Raw genomic sequence first — 26,647 nt, 5'->3', positions numbered from 1 at the left:
AAAGATATACTATCCCCTATGGTGCAAGGAAGAAATGCACAGAATTAAATACCCACGTTGGCATTCTTACTACAAAGAAACTTTTATTTTATGGTAATACCCATAGGTTACAAATTGAGTTATAGTGAAAGAAAATACCTCCATTAGTGCAAGAATAACCAGTAACATTAAAAGGGGATTATTTCTGCTCCCAGAAAAGGAATTAAGACTGACTAGGAGAAAAAAGTAGAGTCCTCAGAATTCAGTCTGTTCTGAAAAGAACACCAAAGCTGTGCTTCCAATATTGTAGCCACCAGCAATATGTGCCTATTTCAATTTAAAGCTTCAGTTAACTAAAATAAGTAAAATAGGAAATTCAGTTCACCAGTTGCACTAGCCACATTTCAACTGCTCAACATGCCACATATGGCTAGTGGTTACTGTACCGAACAGTGCAGATACAGAACATTTCCATCATTGTAGAAAGTTCTACCGAAAAGCACTGAGCCAGAGGAAAACAAGAAGGAAAGCTGCAGAATTTTCCTCTATGAGATCTGAGAAAAAAAATTTTAGAAGTTTTACAATATGGTTAGCAAAATCAACTACCTAAAGTTAAAAGTGGTGTCAATGACATTGTAAAAGTGTGATAACGTTAGATGTAACGATGATGTTAAAGGTTAATCTCCTCTAAGGGCCTCTAAAAAGGTGCTCTGAATCTTTCAGAGGCTCATAAAAGAAAGGGAAGATAGAATTTTATCTTTGAACCCTGTTTTCATTAGATTTGAGAATTTCACTGGCCTTTGAAACCGTAAGTTAATAAGGATCCATATTAAACATTAACATATTCAACATTAAGCTGATAAGTAGATATTTAATTAACATAATCCTAAATTATACAAATTTAACATATAAGTTTAAGCCATGGCCTTCACATTACTGAATTTATTAGTAATTTCCAATTCACATTTTTCCAGGGAGTAAAAAACATTGTTAACAGTTCCTAAGAGCCTATCTTCTAGCTCAGGTTTCAAATCACTATCTTTGCTTATATCGATCTAAGTGGAATACAGACTTGTATGTATTGTTTTTTGATTGCAAAAGAATAGTTGGTAAATTAGATTTCCGTATTTTAAAAGTGTGATCAAAGTTATCCAAAAAGGGACTTCCCTGGTGGTCCAGCAGTAAAGAATCGGCCTTCCAATGCAGGGGACACAGGTTCGATCCCTGGTCAGGGAACTGGGATCCCACATGCCGCGGGGCAACTAAGCCCGTGCGCCACAGCTACTGAGCTCACGCACCTTAACGAGACAGCCTGTGTGCTCTGGAACCCTTGCGCCACAACTACAGAGCCTGCACGCCACAACTAGAGAGAAGCCCACGTGCCACAGCGAAAGATCCCACAAGCCTCAACGAAAATCCTGCGTGCTGCAACTAAGACCCAACACACCCCAAAATATAGATAAATAAAAAATAAAAAAGTTAACCGAAAAGACTGGAAAATAGTACTTAAGATATTAACCCAAGGCTCTGAGTCACATGTAATTCCGTAGTTCCAATGATCACGCCGTGGTCAATGGAGGTAACGTCAAGCATTTCACATAGACACAGTGAATGTTCAATAAATATTGGCTGTTATTATGATCTTTGACAGATAGTCTCTTTTCTAAAAATGATGATAAATTGCAGCAAATATTCCCGGCCATGACAATACTGATTTTAGCACAATGAAAGCACAATTTGAAATACAGAATGCACAGAAGGGACATCTATCTGATGGCCTTATTCTCAGAAAAGAATGAAGCAAGGCTGCACGCAGAGAGGGAGATTTTGAGAGGTTTTGGGAGCCAATGAGGAATCGAAATCTTTAAAAATTAGGGATAGTGGTGATTATGATAGAAAATCATTCAGAATTGCAATAGCAATTCTAAGTAGAAACTGTCAAGTCTCAGTTGAAGAAATGTTATCATTTTTCACTTTCCAGTGCAACACTAGGAAGCCCAGAATTTAGATCAGGGGATAGGGAGGGTATGATTATCAGAGCATCAGCGATTGGAAAAGCAGACAGGAATTTCAAGGGGGAGAGGAATTTCAAGGTCCTGACATTACTGAAATGGTTTATAATGAAATCGAAGCTGGGTAGATGGGGTTGATGAAGTCTGAAAAGTGGAAGGGTTTAAGCAACTAAAGATAAGGAGAAAGGTGTGTAGGTTTGGGAAGATGAAGGAAAAATAAAAAGAAAGCTAGGAATTCCTCAGTTGAAAATATTAGAGGATGTGCATTTTTAAACAATCTAGTTAGAATATTGTAGACAAATTATATATACAGAATAAAACTGCAAAGTTGGGGGATAGCATATAGGTGGTCCTGGTACATATGAAGCTAATGAAAGAAGGTCCTCTTCATAAAATACATAACTCTAATGTGAAGGAGAGTTGTTTTACTGATGATGTTCTAAACAATCCTGATTTGCTAAAACAGGGGGCTCTTCTCCAACTAACATGGCAAAATCAATGGCACTCAGATGTGCATGGCCAGGTGGGATGTAAAAAAATAAAATGTGTGCTCTGAAAACAATTTGCCCCTGGTCTCCTGAGATTGCTCATCCCAGAGATGCCAAGATAACATGGGATGTCAACTAAGTCCTAGGCCTGGGCAGATCTATCGGGCTTAGAAACAAAATAGGGATAAAAGCATTTAGAGATAAAGTAAGAAGAAACTGAGAAGTCAAAATATACAGAGTTATCAGTAGAGATGTCGACACCAAGGATGATAAGTGAGGAAAAGATGCAGAGTAAAAAGGAAGTCAGAAGCTCAAATCAATGAGTAAAGTAGAAGAGTGTCCTATACATCAGGAGGAAGCAGGAATAAGATGATGAGAGGGTAAAATAATAGATGTATCCACTTCTAACGACAAGCTGTTGAGAGATGGAGAAGCAATGCTTAAGAAATAGCAGTGAGGCTGCCAACTTTCCCTCTTATCCCTGTGCGCAGGGCTGCTGTTCAGCCAGTGTCTGCTGGCGCCATACTGGGAGTTTATGGCTAGCATTCTACTTGGTGTCCATAGTAGTTGTTAAATATTCAGAATGTTCCTGTTGACTGCCAGGTGAGGAAAATGGGAAAACTGAACTCTATTAAAGAGTGTTTCAAGTAAAGCAGGCAATTAAGGGGACAGTCAACTTTCAATTATAGAGAAGAGTGATGGGAGAGTTTAAACAAATATTAAAGACATAGGAGAAGTTGTTCACAATAGAAGCCAGTGCAAGTGTAGATTATACTTTAAAGGAATGAGAGGAAAGAACAGAGGAACAGGAATTCATAGTGCACTCAGCAAGCAACATTTTCAGTAAGGACTGAAGGAGGCAGCTGGCTGTGGGGGAAGTTACTTCACGTTTTTGTTAATGAGAACACCTCCACACCCCAGCTCCTTGGGAAGGGGTTTTCTCACTAAGTACATTCCTGGCCTCTTCTCCACCCTTTCACTCTCTCTGTCCCTGTAGAGGTAGAGTGAGGAATCTGATTTGTAGATTTGGGGAATAACTTGATCTACTTACCTCAGCTCACTCTTGCCTTTTGAGAACAAGTCTGCAGAGACTGAGTTCTTTTCTACTCTTCCATGCAGGGTTTCCCACATGGGAGGCCACATTGTCCAGTGACTGCTGGGAATTCTGCCTACTTCTGGAGTCCGGTTAAGAGCCCCATTTAGCTCTTACTCTAAGCACCTCCTCCAGCCTAGCCTCTGTCAGTAATTAACATGACACTGTTGTTCTCACTTGTCCTTACTTTTGTTTCCTATTTCTTCTGAATCCAGCCAAGAAAGAGGGATGCTACTTGTTGGGGACCTTCTCAGAAATTCCCAATATTAGTGACTAAGAAACAAGACGGGGCAGGGAGAATTTCTATGTCTTCTGAACTAATTAGTTCCAAACATAATGGTAATCAATGAGAGTAATAATAATAGTTAACAATTATTTAGTGCTTACCATGTGCCACTGTTTTAGGTACTTTATAAAGGCTAATTAAATCAACTATTCATGATGACTCTATGAGGAAGTTACTCCTATTATCCCTATTTTGCACAGGAGGAAATACATATTGGCCAAGTAAACTCCCCGCAGTGTCACAGCTGCCAAGGAACAAAACTAGTGTTTAAACTTACTAGGCAGTCTAGCTCCAGAGTATTAAATGCATCCTGTACCACTTCTCTCTGAGGTGTGCTTACTATATGAGGGCCCATTACTAAGAATAATAAACCATTTTATCATTTTTTTAATTGTGATATGATTGACATATAACATTAGTGTCAGGTGTACAACATAGTAATTCAATATTTTTATTGATTACACTCCATACAGTTATTATAAAATACTGACTATATTCCCTGTTCTGTACATTGCATCCTTGAAACTTATTTGTTTTATACCTTAATTCCCTTCACCTATGTTGCCCCTCCCCCACTCCCCTCTGGTAACCGCTAGTTTGTTCTCTGTATCTGTGAGTCTGTTTCTGTTTTGTTATATTTGTTTAATTGTTTAATTTTCTAGATTCCACATGTAAGTGAAAACATACAGTATTTGTCTTTGTCTTACTTATTTCAGTAAGTATAATACCCTCCAGGTCCATCCATGCTGTCACAAATGGTAAAATGTCATTCTTTTTTTTATGGCTAATATTCCATTATATATATATATATATATATATATATACACATATATATATATGTATATACACACACATATATATACACATATATATGCATATATATAAATATTCCATTGTATGTGTGTGTGTGTGTATATACATATATATATATATAAAATCTTCTTTATGCATTCAACTGTTGATGAACAGTTGCAGACTGTTTCCATGTCATGGCTATTGTAAATAATGGTGCTATGAACACTGGGGTGCATATATCTTTTCAAAGCAGTGTTTTCATTTTCTTTGTCTCAATACCCAAAGTGACTGTAATCAAAATAGTATGGTACTGGCACAGAAACAGAAGCATAGATCAATGGAACAGAATAGACAGCCCAGAAATAAGCCCATGCACATATGGTCAATTAAATCTACAACAAAAGAGGGAAGACTACACAATGGGGAAAAGACAGTCTCTTCAATAAGTAGTGTTGGGAAAACTGGACAGCTACAAGTGAAAAAATGAAACTAGACCATTTTCTCACACCGTATGCAAAAATAAACTCAAAATGGATTAAAGACTTAAATGTAAGACCTGAAAACATAAAACTCCTAGAAGAAAACATCTATGCAGTACACTCTTTGTTGGTCTTAGCAATATATATATATATATATATATATATATATATATATATATATATATATATATATATATATATAGCATTTGTCTCCTTAGGCAAAGGCAACAAAAGCAAAAATAAAGGAATGGGATCTAATCAAACTAAAAAATTTTTGCACAGAGAAGGAAACCATCAACAAAATGGAAAGGTAATCTACCGAATGGGAAAAGATATTTGCCTATGATATGTCCCATAAGGGGTTAATACCCCAAATATATAAAGAACTCACACAACTCAATACAAAAACAAACAATCTGATTTAAAAATAGGCAGAGAACCTGATAGGCATTTTTTGAAAGAAGACATACAGATGTCCAACAGACACATGGAAATATGCTCAACATAGAGGAAAATCATCAGGAAAATGCAAATCAAATCCACAATGAGATATCACCTCACAACTTTCAGAATAGCTATGGTCAAAAAGACAAGAAATAACAAGTGTTGGTGAGGACATGGAGAAAAGGGAACCCTTGTGCACTGTTGGTGGGAATGTAAAATGGTGCAGCAACTATGGGAAACAGTTTAACGGTACCTCAAAAAATTAAAAATAGAACTATCATACGATCCAGCAATTCCACTCTTGGGTATTTCTCTGAAAGGGTCTCTTCACAGCTCTCCTTGTCTTTAGAACTTTTCTCATCTAATAATGCACTCTCCATAATTGTGTGGGAGGGATATTTCCAAAGCTTAAGTCTAATCATGCCACCTAAAACTTTTCAAATTCCATTACCAGTGGAATGGAGCATGGTACACACAGGTGTTCCATGATTTGTGTCTTACCTCCCTCCTCACCTTTTTCTCTAGTCACAGTCTTTCCCCTCTACATCATCAGCAAATTCTATTCTCAGTCAGACTGAACTTCTTAACTGCTCCATGAACACACAGTGTTATTTCTGGCCTCCTGCTTAGATATCTTTCTCCAATCCTCATCCAGTCCATCTGGGGAAAACTATACACCTTTCAAGGCTCAGCTTAGTTATCATCTCTTTCATGAAGCCTTTGATGATCATCTGAAGTGAAAGTTACCACTTCCTCCTTTGGACCCATCTTAGCCTGAAGAGAACTGTGAACCCCCTAGGGGTAGGGGCCATATCTTATTTATGATTCACAATGCCTTAAACCTAGAAGTAAGTTCTTATTAAATGCTTGAATCTCCAGAAATGAGTAATGAGGCTACAAATTATTTTAATTTGTTATCACATTACTAACACATTTTACTGGAATGTATGATTTGTCTTGATCCAGAAGCCCATTGGCAAAAGCTTATTCCCCCATCTTCTAAAAATAACATTATTTATTAGATAATATTCCAACTATAGCTTATGAGTTCTTTCTTTCCAGGTTAGAAAAAAAAAATGTGACTTGACAGGCTTAGGCAATAAAGGCCAGGAAAGGTCAAAGATTTTTTTTGTCTTCATTAAATTCTCCTTCCTGAAGAACTCATCCTCCAGACTCTCAAAATTCCAGCACCATGTACACAGTCTTCACCAGGGCCAGGCCTGTGGCTTTTAGCTTGTTACACTAGTTGGGTTTGTTAGAACCTCAGTGAATGTTTTCTACTATGTTAACACTTTAAATCTTTTTATCTATTTATATTTATGGGGAACAGAAAGGTGAAACCCAATGGGGTCTGGCCAATTGAAAATTCAATTTTAAGCAATCACAAGTATATTCTCTCACTATACAATACTCCCTAATTTTCCTCTCTAACTAAAAAAGAGTAGTTGCTTGATAATGTCCAACAGGATCTTTACACAGAGGTTTCCATAGTCATGCTACATTACCCCCTTCTTTACGTGTAAAAAGAAGTGCAAATATCCCTTTATGAGCCCCAGAAGAATAAAAGCCTTTCAGGATTTCTCTTCAGAAGGAAAATTTTTTTAACATTCATTCACAGTAAATAATCCGCAAAAGATTTCTGCTCTCCATGAAGTAGTCTATAAAATGCAGAAACCAGTTGAAGCAGATCCACTGAACCCCTTTATGTAAGATAAAATAAACTAGATGCTACATTAGACAGAAATTACATAGACTAAGGAACTATCAGATTACCCCATTCAATCTTCACAGCAATCATGTGGGTTAAATATTTATATTTTGATTTTGTAAATGAGAAAACCAAGGCTCAGAGAGACTAAGTGACTTGCCCAAGTCAAATTCAAGTCAAATTCAAGACCATTTGGTTTAAGGCTGTACATTTTTCAATACATCATACAGTTTCTGAACTTTAAGATTTAAGAAACTGACCTAGGTGCAAGATCCAAGTCTTTCTACCAACATTCATGTTCTTAGTCAGTTTCCACTAAACTCATATCCATTACATATTATCCACCATCTAGTAAACATAATTCTAAAATGTTCTTAACTCCCACTAATAATATTAATAGCTGTCACAGTAGGTCTTTTTTCAATGTCCTTTCTTAGTCAAATTCTGGTCCTCAAATTCATCCTTATTTACTTTTTACTTTCTCCAAATGGAGACATGAGTCATCAGTTATCCATTTTAGTGTCCATAAGTGATATCTAATTTCTAAAAGTACATCTTCAAATTGGACATACAAATTGCTTGACGAAGCAAAACATGTTCATTGCCAAGAGTCAGAAAGATCTAGATTCAAATCCTTGTGTGGCACTTGTTAGCTCAATATCTTGTCAAGTTCTTTATATTCATTAAGCCTCTGTCACCTCACGTAAGAAAGGATTTTACTATTCACCTCACTAGGATTTTTTGAATACTAAATAAAGAAATGTTTGTAGAGATCCTAACACAATACTTGGTTAAGGTAAACACTCAACAACTAGCAGGTATTGGTAAAATCATTAGTATTATTAGGTTTAAAATATGATATGCAAATTTGTGACTAGTCAGGAACAGTTGACAGAGGGCACTGCATATAAATGGAGCTAAAACTGTAACTTTAAAAAAAAGTATCTTTGCATTTAAATCTTAAACTATTTCTGAAGAAGTAGCATGCTGGTAAGGCTTCCTGTTCTCTTCCTGATATACAAAAATCATGAAAATCCTCCTCCCCCATTATTTTTATTTTGATACTGACAATGCTGACCTGATACTGGCAGATTTTGCTTTTAAGTCGTTCCATCTTTGGTTCATATCATCCAGTCGATGCTGAAGCATAGTAGCCTCTTCAGAATTTCCCAAAGCTTTTACCATCTTCTGCCTGTTTCCATCAAGGCTTTTAAATATGTCACTGTGGGCATCAATTTCTGCCTGGATGTCCTGAACGGAAAAAGGCAAAGAGATAACGCAAATATTAGGTATTAGTGTCAACATTACTTGGGATTGCTATACAAACTTTGCTTTTTTCATATTCCACAAATGAGTTTTTTAAAAGCAAAATAGTTAATTTTAGCTTAAATGATAACAAATTTAAGTGTTTTCACAATTTCTACATTGAAAATAATAGTTTTTAAATCTTTAATAAGACACTGATTTCCCCCATTCTTAAAAACAGAATGTATCAATATTATAATCTAAATTTCATGTATCAGCCAGTTAGATGTTCAAATTCAATGAGAAATTTTTGAAATTTTGTACGACTGTGGCTGCCAGATCACTCAACTTTGCTTAATACCCAAATATATCCTTTCTCCCCTTTCCACATAGGCAAAACTTCCCTCAAAATATGAAGTTTTACAGAGGTCACTAAGATATTACATAATTAAACTTTCTTTTTACATTTAGACAAACTTACTAATAGTTCGGCCTTTTAATCTAATAAAATTTATTTCTAAAATTTAAAAAAGCATTCTCATAAAAATGTTTATCCTCATTAACAAATAAAAAATAATGACAAAATAATATTTCTCCTGTTGAAAAGGAAAATATTTTGTTCACTTCTATAAAGTAAATTTGAGGGCTTCCCTGGCGGCACAGTGGTTGAGAGTCCGCCTGTCGATGCAGGGCACACGGGTTCGTGCCCTGGTCCGGGAAGATCCCACATGGCGCGGAGCAGCTGGGCCCGTGAGCCATGGCTGCTGAGCCTGCGCGTCTGGAGTCTGTGCTCCGCAACGGGAGAGGTCACAACAGTGAGAGGCCCGTGTACCGCAAAAAAAAAAAGTAAATTTGAGTGTAGTTTAAGTAAAATAAGAATTATTATAAATTAATAATAAAAATTGGTTCAGACTCTGAGGAAGCATTTTGGCAATTTGTATCAAAAGCCTTAAAACTGTTGAAATTACCTATCCCACGAAGATTTATGTATAAACACATTTATCACATTGATTGTTTTTAAAATAAAAAAGTAAAAACTTTCGTAACATACATTAATGTTAGCTTATTATTAGGTTTTAAAATGGAGGATAAAAAACTATATATTGTGATGTTAATTTAATTTTTAAAGTAGGTGTTTAAATTAGCCTATGTATTTGTAAATCATTGCACACACATACATTAGAAGACTATAAGAAATAAATCAAAATAGTGCGATCTCCGTATAAGAGGATTAAAGGTGATTTTAGTTTTCTTCTTTACACTTCTCTGAGTTTCCAAGTTTCTATAAAAAACACGGTCTCTTTTTGTAATTAAACAAATACAACAAATTTAAACTTTAAAATACAGAGGGTCTTATCAATTGTTTAGTTCTCTCCTGTTATAAGGTTGTCAACACAATTTTCTATATTAATTTGGCAATCACCTTTTCATGAATAAATGGGATGTGTAGCTAACTCTAGTGTGACAGCCACTATCATCCAACAACTGAGTATGAACTTACAAACAGAAAAGCAGACACCAGAAGGGGCCATGAAGGTGTCGGGTGAGTCTCCATGGCATTAATTGGTAAGGAATATTAAGGCAACATATTGCAGAAATAAAAATTATATTTCTGGTAATGAATCAGAATTAGTAAAAGAAGAGCAAACCCAAACACTATAATTTTGTTACACTTCTCATCTTCAATTTTCCTTTATAATCATCATTCTTCTTTAGTTTCTCCAACTCTAAATGGGCAGGGTAAAAATTTTAACAGAAATTCTTCGAATACTCAGAATGCTATTATTAATTTAGAACTTACTCCTGATAAGCAATCCATGTATTCCATTAAGAACCAAGGCTTAGTGGCCAGCGTTGAAGTGACTGTTCTTCAAGTATCTACAGACCTACACAAACCACGACACATGGAAAAGCCTTGTACAACTCACTACTCCAACCAGCATGGTAAAAAGGTATCACACGAGGTTATGGGGCAGAACTGCTGTATTATAATTTCTGGGAAGATTTGTGACATCTAAGATGACATTAATAGGGTCATATTTGAGAGATGGGAGAGGTGAACACAAAGTCTGATGGACGGCTTCTGCAAAATTTATGCTCTAAATTTGCAAGCCCATTGGTCTCTGGGTTATCTAACAACAAAGCCAAATCAGGTCTCCCTGCAAAGTGTAATCTGAGTACACCCAGAATTAGGGTTAACCACTGAACAAAAACTCAACATTGTTGACTCTTCTGCACTTTACTAGCACCTCCATCTCAGAGAGTACACAGCAGACACTGATGGGGAAGCAGGGAAACACAGCCAGATACCAATTCAAGGTTCTCAGGCTGGGCAACAGTAGGCATGTAAATGGCAATCTGGTTATAAATTGAACTTGCGAGGTTTCAAATAGAAATTCTCAGTAAAAAAGAAAAAGAAAAGGAAACTTCTGCTGAAAGATTCTTTGATGACATCTCCTGAACAACACAGTCCTATTCTTTAGAATAGAACTGTTTTATTTTTGTGTCCTGAGATGCATTTTAAGACCTCCAAAGACATATATCAAAAGCCCAGTTTTAAACTTCGGCTGTAAAGATGTATGATAGCCATCTTTCTCAAAAAGCTCAGTGACAGAGTAAATAAGCAAGGCCTCCCTTTGCTCTGTATTGTCAAGGAGAATTTGGCCTCTAATTTCCTGTGCAGGTTCCTAAACATCATTACCAGTGGACCACACCTAAAATCACAAGGCAACTTCAAACCACAACTTCCTGTAGCAGCCTGACGTATTTGCTTCTTTTCATATCCAAGAGACACAGAAAGACAGAAGCACATCAAGATTCATAAATAGTTTCCTCAGTTTCACAGGAGCATTCCACAGCATGAAGAAATTTGGATACCAAAAGCACGAAGCAAATTTGCCTCTTCACTTCAGATCAGGTGATGCCTGTTCCAATCCGGCCACAATGACAGATGGAGTAAAACAGAACTGCATCACTGGCCCAGTCAATGATCGTAAGTACTTCCATAACATTTTGGTTAAGAGCACCACCAGGGATCATATATTCATGTTGCAACGTAAGTTTCAATATGTGGAAAACCCTTCCACACAGGAGCCTCATCAAAAATTAGGAAGAAAATCAACAACCAGAAAACGATCAAAGAAAAGGAAATCAGCGTACATTGTTCTTTTAATTTAACATTTGGTGGCATATTTATTTGGCCAAATATATCAAGAGCTCCTAAAGACAGAAAATCATCTTAATATTTCTTCTGTATCCTTCAGAGTCTCTGTTACACAGAGTAAGTCTAATGAAAAATAGATGTATACGGATAGACAGATACATAGATAGATAGATGGATGCAAAATTGCATAAATGAGTGTATGAATAAGTTCATCTTGACACACTGGCATATTAGCCACTGTAATGCCAAGAGAAATCAGACAAATAATTAGAAGGAAATGTAGTAATCATTTTGTTTAATCTCTTTGTTCAAAAAATTTAACAGGGAGAAATTATTATTTAGAAGCCTGCACTGCAAAGCCTTGCCTAAGCTCTTTGCTGGAAATTTAGAATTACCCGCAGTTAATGAATCATGCTCCTTCATAGATCCCTGTGGAATGACGCACTGGTTTTAAAATCAAGATGCCAGCATGGAAGTCTGTCAGATCCTGACTCTGATGTAACATCAAATGCTAAAATAAATTAAAGTTCTATGAAAGAGGGTTAACTCCCATTGCACAGCTGGGAGACTTGCCCTACTAATGCTTACCTCTGTCACCTGGAAGCCTTTCTGACCATTAAATAAACATTAAAGCACAAAACGGTTATTGATAATTAGTTATGGGAATGTAATCCATCTAGAAGCACAAAGCAATGCTCTTCCAACCATTTAACATAAGGCAGTCATGTACAAAGAGGGATCCCAGCAAAGTACTCAAGCAGCTAAACTAACATTTGAAAACAGAAGAAATACTTTAAGAATTCACTCGAAAGCCTTGCAGTGTACTTTCAAACAATGTAAGCATAATGTAGAAGGTTAAGAAAAGCTAGGGGTTAGAATAAAGAGACTACGTATTTTTCTCTAAGTAAAATACCATCAAAAGTCTAAGATGCACACTTTCAGAAGAACCTTGCAGAAGACAGCTACAAAAGCTCACAGAGGTTCACTGATCAACAATTAGTCTTTTTTTATACAACACCCACTACCCAGGTCAAAATTAAGTGCACAAATAAAGCAAAACATTTATTCATTTACTAATTTAATAATTGATATTTTAATACCAGTTTTGCCCTAACTGGACATTTCTTCAATGATATAACCCATAGAGATACTATATGCCAACGCTTTATAATGTAAATCACATACATTTTATTTCTTTATAATGTTCTATAATCAAGTAGTGGCTGCAGCTGTGTAAGCAAAAATATTTCCTTAGGGCTTCCCTGGTGGCGCAGTGGTTGAGAGTCCGCCTGCCGATGCAGGGGACACGGGTTCGTGCCCCGGTCCAGGAGGATCCCACATGCCGCGGAGCAGCTGGGCCCGTGAGCCATGGCCGCTGAGCCTGCGCGTCCGGAGCCTGTGCTCCGCAACGGGAGAGGCCACAACAGTGAGAGGCCCGCGAACCACCCCCCGCAAAAAAAATTTCCTTAGATTATTATAAACAGAACTGTTTGAACCCTCCTATAAGAAACAGAGATTTAGAATAGTACCACTAAGAAGTCTTCAACAACTAAGTTGGTATTAGAATAGATTCCTCCTCTTTGGGCCTTGCTGACATCATTTTGGTTTATTTTTGCACGGCATATTTACCTAACCCTACATGGCCACAGAAGTGTTTTCTCTGAAGGAATCCTGACCCCTTTTCTGAAGGTGAAGAAGTGAGGTTAGCAACAACTTCCCAACTATATCCCAAGGCTCAGGCTAAATCAACAAAGTTAACCATTAGGGGAAAAGAAATCCACTGTTCCTTTCAAAAGTGAGACCGGAATTCAGAGACAGTTTAGGATTGATTGTCAAGAGCTCAGTAGGATCACTGCCTGAGTTTCAGGTTTAGAAAATGAGGGATCATACCTTTTAAAAAATAGTTAGGTATCACCTAAAAAAAATACAACCTAATAATATCCTCAAAGGTCATTACGTGCTATGTAAATATGCTTTGAGACAGTTTGTGAGGCTTCTGGGACAGTGAGTGATTGCAATTAACTAATCAATTATTACAATTAACTTGCTGATGTCAACAAATTATTCAATTAATTGTTTATAAATTATATTTTCTTTCAACAACTAATCTCATAAATTTTAACCACTCTATTAATAATTATGGAATCACATTTTGACAGATAAAAGAGTGGTATCACCTGGTCGACAGCAGCATTTAAAAAGTAAGAAATCAGACTTCCCTGGTGGTGCAGTGGTTAAGAATTCTCCTGCCAATGCAGGGAACACGGGTTCGGGCCCTGGTCCGGGAAGATCCCACATGCTCCAGAGTAACTAAGCCCGTGCGCCACAACTACTGATTCTGCGCTCTAGAGCCCACGAGCCACAACTACTGAGCCCGCGTGCCACAACTACTGAAGCTCATGTGCCTAGAGCCCGTGCTCTGCAACAAGAGAAGCCACTGCAATGAGAAGCCCGCGTACCGCAACGAAGAGTAGCCCCCGCTCGCTGCAACTAGAGAAAGCCCGTGCGCAGCGACCAAGACTCAACGCAGCCAAAAAAAAAAAACCAAAAAACAAAAAAAAGTAAGAAATCAATGCCAGTAATGTTCTTTTCCCATTATCTGTGATTATAAATATATGTTAGACAGTAGAGTAGAAAAAAAGTTAAATTACTAAGTGGAACAAATTTACAATTAACTGCACTTTCAAGATAATTTGAACAAGCCAACTTGAAATGATAAAAAATAAAGAAACAAAGTACATTTTAAATTCCAACATAGCAAACACTGCTATTAAGAAAAATATTTTTCACAACAAAGTAAAATGTTCAAAATCCTTGACTCTATACCAATTGTTACTAAAACATACTAACATCCTAGTGAGTTAAAATACAGTGGCTTTCCTTCTGAGGTGCACTTTATATAAGCAGGTTTGGTCTGCACATGAACATGAGTTTAAGAACAGTTATTAACAAATATTTTCAAGTTATCAAACTATTGCCCCACCCTAATTCCTAAAATCAGATTGTATAAATGAAACTGAACAAGTTTGAAAACCCAGTCAAAGGTTTTTGTATTTTAAATGTTTTAAACAACAGTTCTGGGGCACCCAACTCTTCAACTTCTGACCTGTGAAAAAGCAGTTCCTATTGCCCAGAAAGCTCTCATTTTCTTCCCCAACGCACATCTCCCACATGTAAGCCCACAATCTCAGTTCCTTCCTTAATTTTAAAGTCATCTTAAGTCCCAGTTTAAATATCATTTCTCCAGGAGAAACTTCACTGCACTCAGGTTAGATTATGTCTACCTGTCGCTCTTACAGCTACCTCCTTTTGCTCAGTCACAGGCTTACAGAATACAGACTTGTTTAAGGTCTGTATCCTCCTACTAGGCTGTAAACTCAAAGAGTGGAGGTCTACCCTGTTATCCACGCCATCCTTGAATTCAGCCCAGTGTCTGGTACATACTGTGTACTTCATAAATATTTACTAAATATTAGAGCAAGAGTAGACCTTGAAATTGGAAGTTGACTGTGTCTTTCCAGGATAAAATTTTTAAAAATTAGATATTGCAAATTGAGCAGCAAAATATAGCTTCAAATTATAATTTTAAATATTGGTCATCCTAAAGGATGTCAATATCATAAAGGAAATTTAGCATTGAGCGGTTTCTCTCTGTGTTGTCACTATGGGAAGCATCTTTCCCAAAGGATTCACCAAGAGAGTGGTGCTACTCAGACTCCGTCTTTCTCTCTCTCTCTCTGTCTCTCTGTCTCTCTGTCTCTCTCTCACACACACACACACACACACACACACACACACCCTTAGAGAACTACCATTACCATTAATCATCTAGTAGCAGAACTGCATAAATTAATAAAAGGCAACAGTCACTCAAAATGTCACTAAGCTAAAATTGTCCATTATTCTATCCTCCGTGACTACTAAATAAATGGAACAGACAGTACACAGTGCAGATGGCCAAGTATACCAATATATTAACAGCCACTGAGTCCATCAGATACTTCCACTATGAAGTACTTTCAAGGAGAAAATCAATTCATTAAAATCAAGGTGGCATTAAAACCAACTCATAGGCTGCATTTCAGAAAGGCATTTTGGTGGCAGCTTTCTGTGTTAAGTCAACTGTGAGTCTGAAGACCGCTCTCCCCTCATCACCTGGTCGGGTAACTAGGATCTGCTTGCTGCCTGGCACCTTTTGCCATAAGGTCATCCTCTCTTGGCGAGAAGTTCCTGTTTCAATCTCCTCTTTAAGACCACTCTGGGGAACACGTGGTTCCCTTCAATCAGGGCTTCCTGACCCTTGGTGAGCTGTCACCTTGAGGAAACAGTAGAGAATGTTTCCGGCCCCCTGGATCCCCAGGAACTCTGAGTCCCAGGTGCAATTTGCCCATCCTGCTAATGCTGGAAAACCACAACTCTAGCATCACACATGTTGGGACTAGATAACCAGATTACAGACCCCAACGATATGCCAAACATCCCTGTACGAACAGATACCCAAATATAAGTCACAAACCACTAGACTTCTTTAAAATTCAAAAACTATCAACTAGATATCCCCTTTCAATTTATCTCACAAACAAACTGCTGTCTTGAAGTTATGCTGAAGGTCTGCTGTCATCTGGAAATTTCAGTTATCTGACCAGTCTTCAACTTTTCAGATTAACATTATTGGAAGACCCACGACTATCCCAACCTTGTACTCTAGTTTTCTTAAAGCCTGAAATGGTTTCAGTAATCCAGCAAAACACCTTTTGCTCTGGGAACTTAAACATCAGCTTGAACTATTATAATTACTGATAAGAAAAGTGTTAAATCACCAAGTGTTAAATCACCGTGTGATCTGCTCTAGAAGCAGATCCCTAATATTGAGGAAAAGATAAGACTAAGGAAACTGAAGATAAAGGGACTATGGGAAGACCGTTAGCTTCCAAATGTATCATGTGGCTTTTGCATTGGAGCAGTAAGCCTTGGTCATTCCCTGGAACCGGCATTTTTGCTTTCAGAGTTGGGGGAAGGTAGTTGTATTTGAGGTGTGAGGTAGTGGTACCTTTCCATAATACAGTTTTCCTGGCAATGAATCAATGTAGCATAGGCTAAATATATGAGACAGCTTTTGTGAAAATACACAAAGGATTTTTTTTTAAATTGAGTTGGAGAAAAATACATTCATGTATGACAACTTCCTACAAATGAAATATGGCAAGGAGATTAACTTTCACATTGATTTTTATAAAGGCGTCTAACACAAAAATAAACATGTATGGAGAACTTCAGACTGTGAATGGCAGCAAGATTGTTTCTCTGAATTTGCCCTTTGTCTCAAAAAAAAAAAATCCCAAATCAAGCTTTTGACAGGACTAGGCCTGTAGGCTTCTTTTACTGTCAATTTAACTACTAAAAGAAAAAATAAGAAATATGCTGATACTAAGGTTTAGGAAATAAAGGAGGAAACTAATATGACCAGAACTGGTAACTTCGTCAAGAAAATAGCCAAAAAGCTGAGGCAGGTTACTAACCTCTGGTATCTGACCTAGGCTTTCAAGACTAATAGCAGCAATTACAATACAAAAGGCCAGCTATTGACCACAATTACGGCCTCTCAGGGGGTCTAAGTAATGAATTATTCATGTAACGTATGCCCTATATACCTTTTTAGGAAGAAACAGACAAATCTATACAAACCAAGCTAACAGACCGGTCATAAAGTTTGTCACCTGCTGTTACCAGCTGCCATAAAGAAAGTTTCTCTAACCTCCTCCACCCCTTCTAAACGGTGAGCAAGTTGACCAGGAACCACCCTTTACCCTCAGGAATGTAGGTGCTTAATAACATATTAAAGGGAGAGGTCAAAGTGAACCCTGTGTTACAGTCCTTACTATGACAGTTGGGGTGCGGGGAGAGAACCGGGTAGGAGGGAGCATTCAACCAGGAGAAGCGAATTCTTCTTTCTCCACCCTCTTCCCACTGCACTGTTTCTACCATCAGGAGGCAAGCAATGACTGCAATTGTTTTGGAAAAGCTTTCAAACTTTTCAAGTGACACGGTTTACGCCTTTTTCCCCGGGCAATTGTGGTTTTGTAAGAAAAAGCGCATTATTCTGTAAATGACTCAGTACAGTCTTGCTTATATTTATACTTGCAATGAACCACAGGGTATTCGTGGTGACAGCCACAGAGTACATCTTTAACAATAATGATAAGTAACTGATTTATGCACAGAGAGTACTTCATCCCTTTCCTTTTCTTTAAAGATGGGAAGTTGAAAGAATATAGGTGTTTGGCTTCCAAAGGCTATGGAAGGCAGAAGCCCATGAGCAGCACATGGAGGTTTTGTTTTGTTTAACTGTAAATGTTAGGTAGCCTTTGGCGGGCTAGACTCAGTCCTGGAGTGTGCCAAGAACTTTCCCATGGAAAAAAGAACTAAATGCAAAAATAATGATCCAAGCATTAAAGCTCTACAGTGCACACAAGCACTCTACATCTAAGACAGACAGAACCAGAAAGAAAGAGGAGAAGTCTGAGGTCAGATGTGCCATTGTCACTATGAGGCATCCTCTCCTGACTCTCAGAACTGAATCTTCAGAAAGGAGGCTGGGAGAGTCAGTGCTCGGCCACTGCAGGGAGATAAACCTGAGGGGTATGGAAAACAGAACCCAGGCCTGATGAAGTCAGACTTTGGCATTAAAACCCAGTGTTGTTGCTGGTTGTTTTTATGTTTTTTGTTTTTTTCCAAAATAACTTTCAATTAAATTACCAGCCGGGTTGAGTACAAAGGATCTCTTCTGATGTGAAATTCTAAAACTGACAGGCATCATGAGAAGCCCTCCTGACCAAAGGAAAGATTGCTAACTTGATCTTTAGTTGAAACAAAATTTTTTTAAGAGGATATCAAATCAAATGCCTTAGAAGTTATATTAAATAATCAGAATCAATAGACTATCTGCCATCTAAATGCATAGTAAAAAAAAAAAAAAAGACAAGAAAAGGAAGAAAGAAAAAAGTACATTGATGAAGTCTGCTTTCTGCATACCTTTTCAAATTTTGTCAGCAATTCCCGTAAGCTGAAGTTCAGACCAATCATCGTCCAGTAGCCCTTGAAGCCTACATCTTTCCGGCAAACTTCCTTCAGACAACAGCGTTTAACTTCTAAAAACCGTATCTTTTCTGGCTATACTTTAAAATCCTTTGTAAAATCCTTTACAAGCCTTGCCCTTGAGCTATGGTCCATGAGCAGCAGCAGCTTGTGCTGGGACATTTTAGCCACCCCACCGTGGGTCCAGGATTTCATGGACTTCAGAGTTCGCAAGGAATAGACCTGCTTGTATGTTCTCTGGTAGCCGCGTTCCACGAGGCTGGCATGGTCTCCTTTTTCTCTGGAAAGCCCAGGATTCCCTTCTGTTCACCTCACTAATGACCTGCAGCCCACAACTGTTCTCTCCTGGGCCCCAAGCTTAGAGTTTGTTCTCAATTACACAAAGCAAAAAAGAAGCTATATCCTGGAAACTTGCATGAGAGAAGGCAAAAAAAGAAAAAAAGAAAAAAAAAGAGCCAAGTATTACCAACTTCCTCCATTCAGACTAGTTTCAAGAAGAAAAAGAAAAAAAAAATCCTGGGTAAGGAGCCAGTTTTCAAAAAGCATGACTTATGTAGAGTTCGAACAGCAAGGAGGGCACTCTTGTCTGAAGAAACACCCAAACATGGGACAAGAGACCACCGGCTTGCACTCTCCCAGACACTGGCAGCCTGCGTTGCTATGGTAACCACCAAGCTAGTTTCAATCCATTTCCCTAAATCAAGCTATGCCTGAGGGATGCTGTGTCAGTGCAACAGAGCTAAGTTATTTCAAAAGCTGTTCTAGCCACCGGGAGAAAAGTTTAAGCAGCAGGTCTCATGGTCCCCTTTGCAGAGTTTGCGGCAGGGAGGGCGCCTCATCAGCTTTGGCTCGCCGATCTGACAGGAGTGTGGTAATCCACTTCTCTTTCCAGCAGTTGTTTATTATTTTAATCAGCATCCTCCCTTCCACCACCCCTCACACACAGTTTAAAGTGAAGCTCACTCCCACTTCCTGGAGGCCTCCCCGCCCCAAACTGCAGTACAGTATCTCTCAAATTATCTCAATCCTGAATGATCACAGGATCCATATTCCACTTTGGAGCCCACCCAAGAAAATAAAAAGGGCTGGGTCCACAGAACAATACAAATCATCAAACAAAACATGTGTGGTCAATTGTATTATTTCTAAAAAGGTTTTGACAGTAAAGTGGATGGGGAAAATCCTTTTAAAGGAAAGTTGCTTTTTTCTTAATCTCATTGACTGTTTTCATGTGGGGAATATACTTGTTTCCAAAATAAAACTTAATAAGAGAAACTACTCAAAATGTGAGTAATAACCAGTTATTTTTAAATGTGCCCTCCATTTTGATATTAAATTATTACTGGCACCGAGAGAAACACTATATTCTACAAAGTGTTAAGAGCTTAAATGCTTTCAAAGAAAATGTTGAATCCACTGCTATTATGGACATTTGCACTGCTACTATGGACATCATTCCAAGGCAAAAATGTGATTTTCTTTTTGCATTATATAGTTATTTAGTATAACAATAAAAGTATGACAGATATGTTCATATGAAACATATTTCTCTAGTTGTGTGCAGAATTTCATCATAAATATGTAATGCTCATAAAAGTGACACTCTCACAAATGGAATGATGTTAATCTTAATATAACTAAGTTGTTTTTTGCATCAGGGCATAGAGGAAAGGAAAAAATAACCCTGATATTAGAATGTGTATCTCCTAAAAGGCTATTTGAATTACTTAAATATCAAAATTGTTAGCACTCATAAGGAGAAAGAGATTCTATTAACAACAGAAAAAAACAAAATGCTAGCAGGTAACAGTATACAATGTAGTTACTATTTTTTGGATTTGCAAACCATTTTTCTTTCCATGTCATTCTCAACTTATTCATATCAGTATTTAAATAGCATGTGTTTTACATATGCGGATCTGTACAAAATTTAACAAGCTTTCATAAATATTTTCATCATTTATTCATAAAAACCAAGATGTCTCCAGAGGCAAGCTGGCTTTATGAGATTTTTACCAGAATGTGTTTCACCTCTAAGTGCCCAATTCAGATTTATAGACAGACACTACTAATTTCAAAAACAAGTTTGGTAAACTGATTGTCTAGAAATTTATAAATAAAATTAATCTGTGCAGTTTGTATCCAGAAAGAAAGCACTGACATCAGCATGACGACGAATCATCAGAAACAGAGAGAAGAAACTATACAGAAATTGACCAGGCCAACCCAGATCTGTGAAGGCTCTGGGGCCACATGCTGAGATCTTTCAGCAGCAACAAATAAACTTTTTACATAAATACAAGACAAAAGGAACCACCAGCACCAATACCACCTCCAGCACCACCATCACAAAAAAATAAATAAAGGAGAGAGAGAAAAAGAACAATCTTTCTCAGCTGGGCAAACTTCCAACTACCACCCAGGGTGCTGGATGACTGTGATCAGAGACATGTGCAAACATGCAACCCCCCCATGCACATATCAGAAGAGTGAATTAAATAAAAACTCTCTGTAACAACAGAGAATACCACAGTCTTTCTCTTAAAAACAGTCTTATGTTTAGAGGGTTTTTATACCAAGACAAGAAGGGTATCATTAGAGCCCCGAATATCTTGTATCCTTAGACAAGGCGAATCTATCAGAGAAAAGAAGCAGTGTATTAGGGAATCTTCCCAAAAGACAAGAGCAGGGGAAACTTTATCAGCATGATTGGCACTTCAGTCTTAGAAGAGATCAAGACAGCATAAGGAAAGAGAGGAAAAGCATGTTCTCACATGAATTCTAGAGTGGAGTGTCCAGAAGCCAGAGCCTCTGCCAGCCACTCGCCTCCCTGCAAATGCTCGATACCCATTCTCAGAACTGACATCCTCTGCTTGGGGAGAAAAGGGAATACTTAAATAAAGCTCCCTACTCACAGTTATAAAATATCAAACACTAGGAAGATACAGATGAACCTAGCTATGATGATGCCCTTTTCAGGAGGAAAATACTCAGTGGATCCACATGGAACCATTCCAAAGAAAAAATTTTTAAATGCTCACCTAATTTTAATAAGAGGGTAACTATATCCTCACTAAAACACTGGAAAGCAACTAAAAGTGTTATTTTTCAAAATTGAGGTATAACTGACATTAACAATAGACAACTTATTTATGTAAAAGTCCAAAGATATTCCATAAAATTCAAATAGCTAAACATTTAATGTATTATTCAAAAGTACTGTGCTCTTTGATAACTGAGTGACACATTAGAAGAAAGACTTGTAAAATGTAAATGTGAATTGTTTTGATAACTGTGAGCACATTTTATTATGTATTTGTGTTTGCTATCTATAAATAGGAATACTTTCTCAGTTTAAACTCTGTATACAAAATAACCTCTTGGTAATATTCCTTACATCTCCATAGCCCTTTCTTTTTCTTAAACCAAGTACCTCTTCGATAAATTATCTCCTGTAATCCTGTAATCATTAAAACAAAAAATACAGGCCCCCAATGAAAGCAGTGCTTCACTAGAGAGACTTAGTAAATTGGATGATGAAATTTGAAGTAGTTGACATTTTGCCAGTCTAAACTAGTGTGCAAATAAATTGTGCACTAAACCTTCGAGAAGTGGAATAAACATAATATAATACTATCAATCTGTTTGTAGCAGATCAACAAACACTGACTATCCTAAGATTCTCCAGTTAAATAAGCCATGCCTCAAACATAGACAACACAGTTCCATGAGAAAGAGGTTACCGAACCAGAGAGAAGCACAGGAAAACTCAATAAAGGAATCAGTAAAATCTAAACCTAAATTACTTAATAAAAACCACATTCCACTGCCAAAATGAAGAGACCTAAATGTACATACGGCTTTGGCAAAAACTTTCAAAGGCTAGGCTAATTTAAAATCTTTTTACACTTAAAAACTATATTTCATTTAATTTGTTAAAAGATGACTTACTATTTAGCAATTTCATCAAGGCAAGAAGACATTCTTTAGGGTTCAGTCAAATATAAGCAAAAAGAGAAGTCTAAATGCTTTGCTGGAAAACAATTTATGCCTCACCCATATAGTGGATCCTAAAGTACCCCTCTCACTAAACATAAACTTCACAGTTATAAACACTGTAACGGCAAAGTATGCTTTCTATGCAAAACCTAACAGGTTTCTCTTTATATTGGTCAAGATAAAGAACAAAAAGAAAAGAAAAGAAAGGCTTCTTGGGAGCCTCTAAAACAAAGCATATGGAGGTCAATAGGTGACTACAAATAAATCAGTACATCATGGCTTCATTCAAAATGAAGAGCTTCAGGCATGGGTAGAAAAGTTTACTTATTATAAACCCATTCAGACTTAAGGAAAGATCCAGATTATAATGGCTTTGAAAGGAATATACACAATTATCTTTTTCATAACTTTCCTAACTTGGGGTTTATTTTCAAACCAACGTAGACTCTACACCCCAATCATGATCTGAGATTTCGATTCATTGTCTACTGCCACTGTGGTTCTATTAAGGGGAGACTACATTACAGCTTTCTAGTTAACATCAGCCAGCAAACAAGTCTGTCAGCTGGTAGCTATTTAAAGTAATATACAGCCCTAAAGGGCAGAAGGTTCCATCTAAAATGGAGGCCTGAGCCCCCTGATGAAAGGCGGAACTCTCCTTTTATCCCAGGAAGTTCAGGCAATATGCTTTGTACCCAAGGAGTTATTTTTAATGTTCATCTCTTCAATAATGTCATCTCTTCTGATAATTATGCAGGTAGCAATTGGGAAATAAAAATTATAACTCATAAGAAAAAGATTCCATAAGTATTTCCATAACCTACAGCCAGAAGACTCTACTAGACATTTTTAAAGGCACAAAGAGCTTTTTTTTCTTAAGGGGAGTGGATGGGCGTAGTGGGGATTGAGGAAGAAAAATGCCAGCTGATCTGCTTCTGAATTAGCCAAGCAGGTGCAGGGGTCAGCCTTGAGCAACCTTCTAAATATTTAATGATTCAGACAGCACTTTATTAGGTGACTAAAAATAATGCCAAGATATGTTAATGTTTCAAAACCATATCCTTCCTAAAAATATGCAGCATCAGACAAGACTGAAACCATCTCACACAGCCGAACCTCACAATTCCAGATGTGTACTGACAGCACAAGCCTGTGGGATACGCAACCAAATTGCACAGGGCTTTGGAGAACGTCCTTAAAGATTTTCTAAGGGTTTTCCAACTTTCCTCAGCTCCCCAGATTGAGAAAATTAAAGCCAAAATTGAAATACAAATTTTATTAATAACAACGAATGTGTCAAGATAAATCAAAATTGAAGGTGCTGTTTTCACTCCTAAGTAACACATTGGTACTCTTCCCAGGAGGGAGTGTTTCTACAATCTGAATATGTATTTAAAAAACTGGACATTCACTGAACCCCGAAGAAGTTCAGACTTACTCAGTGAGGTCAGCTATGCTCATGTGTATAATAAAAGAAGCAGGGCTTTTGTGATGCTTGCAGGCCAATCCATTCAGAGCTGAGTTACTGCTTCAACTCTGATCCATGTTCCTGCCATCTTCCCTCTTAGCATCCCATTTGGAATTCTCTGCAAAATCACACCCCAAACCTACTTCGACTCCTTAACCATGATTCACCCTCACTAGTCTCAACAATAACCAGTCAATACACTTATCACATGAACCATTTATACTTACAAATATGGCTCCCCTCAAAGTCATAGAGTATAATCATCCTTTGTTCCCCCCCGAGAAGCTTTAATTTTATTTACTTTCTGTACCTTTATCTCCATTCCCTCATATATTTATACTAAGCAACAGAGTTCTCCATTATGTCTTTGTTTCTGTCCCAAAAAGTTTCAAAAAAGTACTCTATAGAGAGTGAACCCAGACAATGCATTATGCAGCTCATAATAAAATCTGTAGGCTGACTAGAGAATGAGGAATTCCTATGTTTGATAGTATTAACTTAAGCCATTACATTTCCTGGAGATTATTAACAGCAGCAGAGTTGACTTTTAAAAATCCGCCTAACTTGGGGCTGGGGATCATTTAGCAATATTCATCACACAGTAAAATGCATATAAACTTTGAGTCAGAAATTCTATCTCTAGGAATTTAATTTGCAAGCATGCGTACACACATATGTACAAGGATGCTCAGTATGTCATATCTGACGTAGCAAAAAGTTGAAAACAATCTAAATGTCCATCGGTAGGTAACCATGTAAATAAATTATGATGGAGTCCCACAAAGGAATGCTGTACAGCTATGGGAAAGAGGGTGATGGCAGTTATGTGCTGATAAGAAGTAATCTCTAATATATATGTGTGTGTGTGTGTGTGTGTGTATACATATATATATATTGAGATTGATGTAGTTATGTAAAGGTACAATATATGACATACAGACAGTATTTCTGGACTGAGATAAGAAAATAGCAATGACGGTTGCCTCTGAGAGAAGGATTGGAAATACCAGTGCCTAGAATGGGACCCTTTCTTTTGTCTTTTCTACTGTGTGAACATTTTACCATGGGTACATGGTACGTTTTCCACACAAAAATAAGTCAAGAAATAGACGGAAAATTCCCAAGGAAAACACATTTATCTTTCTAGGTAGATAGCTATTAAAAAATGGTGGCCTCATTAGATCGGAAAGTAAATGCCACCGGAGACAATCATTTTTGTCTCTGAAAGCTTCAGAAGCTTTGAGGTGCCAGATGGTCTGACATTCTAGCAAATCAGCCCTCAATAGAAACAAGCCTTCAGCAGCAGTGGGCTGGTCAATGGTAAACTTTTCTAAAAGAGACAGAGACAAAGCCTTTTTGTTCTCATAAGTTACTCTATAACTAGTAACTCCAGCTTATTTAAGTAATAACTTTGTGTCTAAATAAGCATTATACAATTCAAGCTATTCTCTTCCTAAGGAAACCAGTACTCCTATTGTCATCTAATACTGTGATATTCTAATGGTACAAAAAATTGGGGAAGGCTTATAAAACCCATTGATATACACCCAAAAAAGATCTAGCCTGATTTGTTCAAGGCAATTGAAGTATGGCTTCATCTTTCAAACTGGGCTAAGTGATCCTACCTAGTAGGTTGGCAGAGAGATTTGAGTATCAGGGTTCACTAATGGTTTAAGAGATGCTGCAACTACAAACAGCAATTTCTTTCATGGATCTAAGTCACAGTAGTGAGAGAGAAAAGACCGTGGACCCTGCCCTGCTTATTGTGTCTGGAGAAGGCAACCTTGATGTTCTAACAAAATACTGCAGGAAATGGACCAGTACAGGTGAAGCAACATTGGGATACCAAGATCTGGCAACTTCTTGTTTAAGGCTATATCAAATAGTTGAAGGAGGTTTATAATCTCTAGCTCCATATTAAATATTGTCAAACCAAGGGTTTAGAGCACAATTTAAACCCAAAATTTGATCTGGCAGGTGTTTTAACTTTAAAATAAAACTACGAGACGATTGTAGTAATAGAACCTTTGAAAGCACAACACCGAATCAAGTATTTATGCTTATAAAAGGAGTCCTGGCATCAAAATTATAACCTTGGGAGGCTAAACAAATACCCAAGTGATGTTGCTACTGCACAAAACCTTTTTGGAATATTGCTTCCGAGATGCCTTTATAATTAACAAGAAAGCCAAATAATAAAATTGATCTCATTTTTTAAAAACATACTGCCACTTTTACCAAAAGTTCTTGATACTATCGTATCAGCCCTTCTACCTTTATTTAATGGCTCTCCAAATCCCAACCCCAAAATATCTAAACTGTAATGTAGCCCTGTTCAATAGAACTTTCTGCAATGGTGGAAATATTCTCTATCTTTGATGTCCAAAAGAGTA

General features: G+C 37.3%; 1 protein-coding gene across 4 annotated transcripts in view; it reads right to left on the bottom strand.

Annotated features, from left to right (window-relative positions):
* The window catches only part of UTRN (utrophin), a 490,808-nt gene that overhangs the window by 143,743 nt on the left and 320,418 nt on the right, over positions 1-26,647 (bottom strand). For all 4 annotated transcript variants that reach the window (XM_060283969.2, XM_060283970.2, XM_060283971.2 and 1 more), the window contains one exon: positions 8,363-8,535. In XM_060283969.2, coding sequence (XP_060139952.1) covers positions 8,363-8,535 — 173 coding nt within the window. The remainder of the gene's footprint in view (positions 1-8,362; positions 8,536-26,647) is intronic.

This window comes from Globicephala melas, chromosome 14 (assembly GCF_963455315.2).
Source record: "Globicephala melas chromosome 14, mGloMel1.2, whole genome shotgun sequence".
Classification (NCBI taxonomy): Eukaryota; Metazoa; Chordata; class Mammalia; order Artiodactyla; family Delphinidae; genus Globicephala; species Globicephala melas.
Note: the sequence above shows the minus strand (reverse complement) of the source record. Positions and strands in the feature narration are given on the sequence as shown.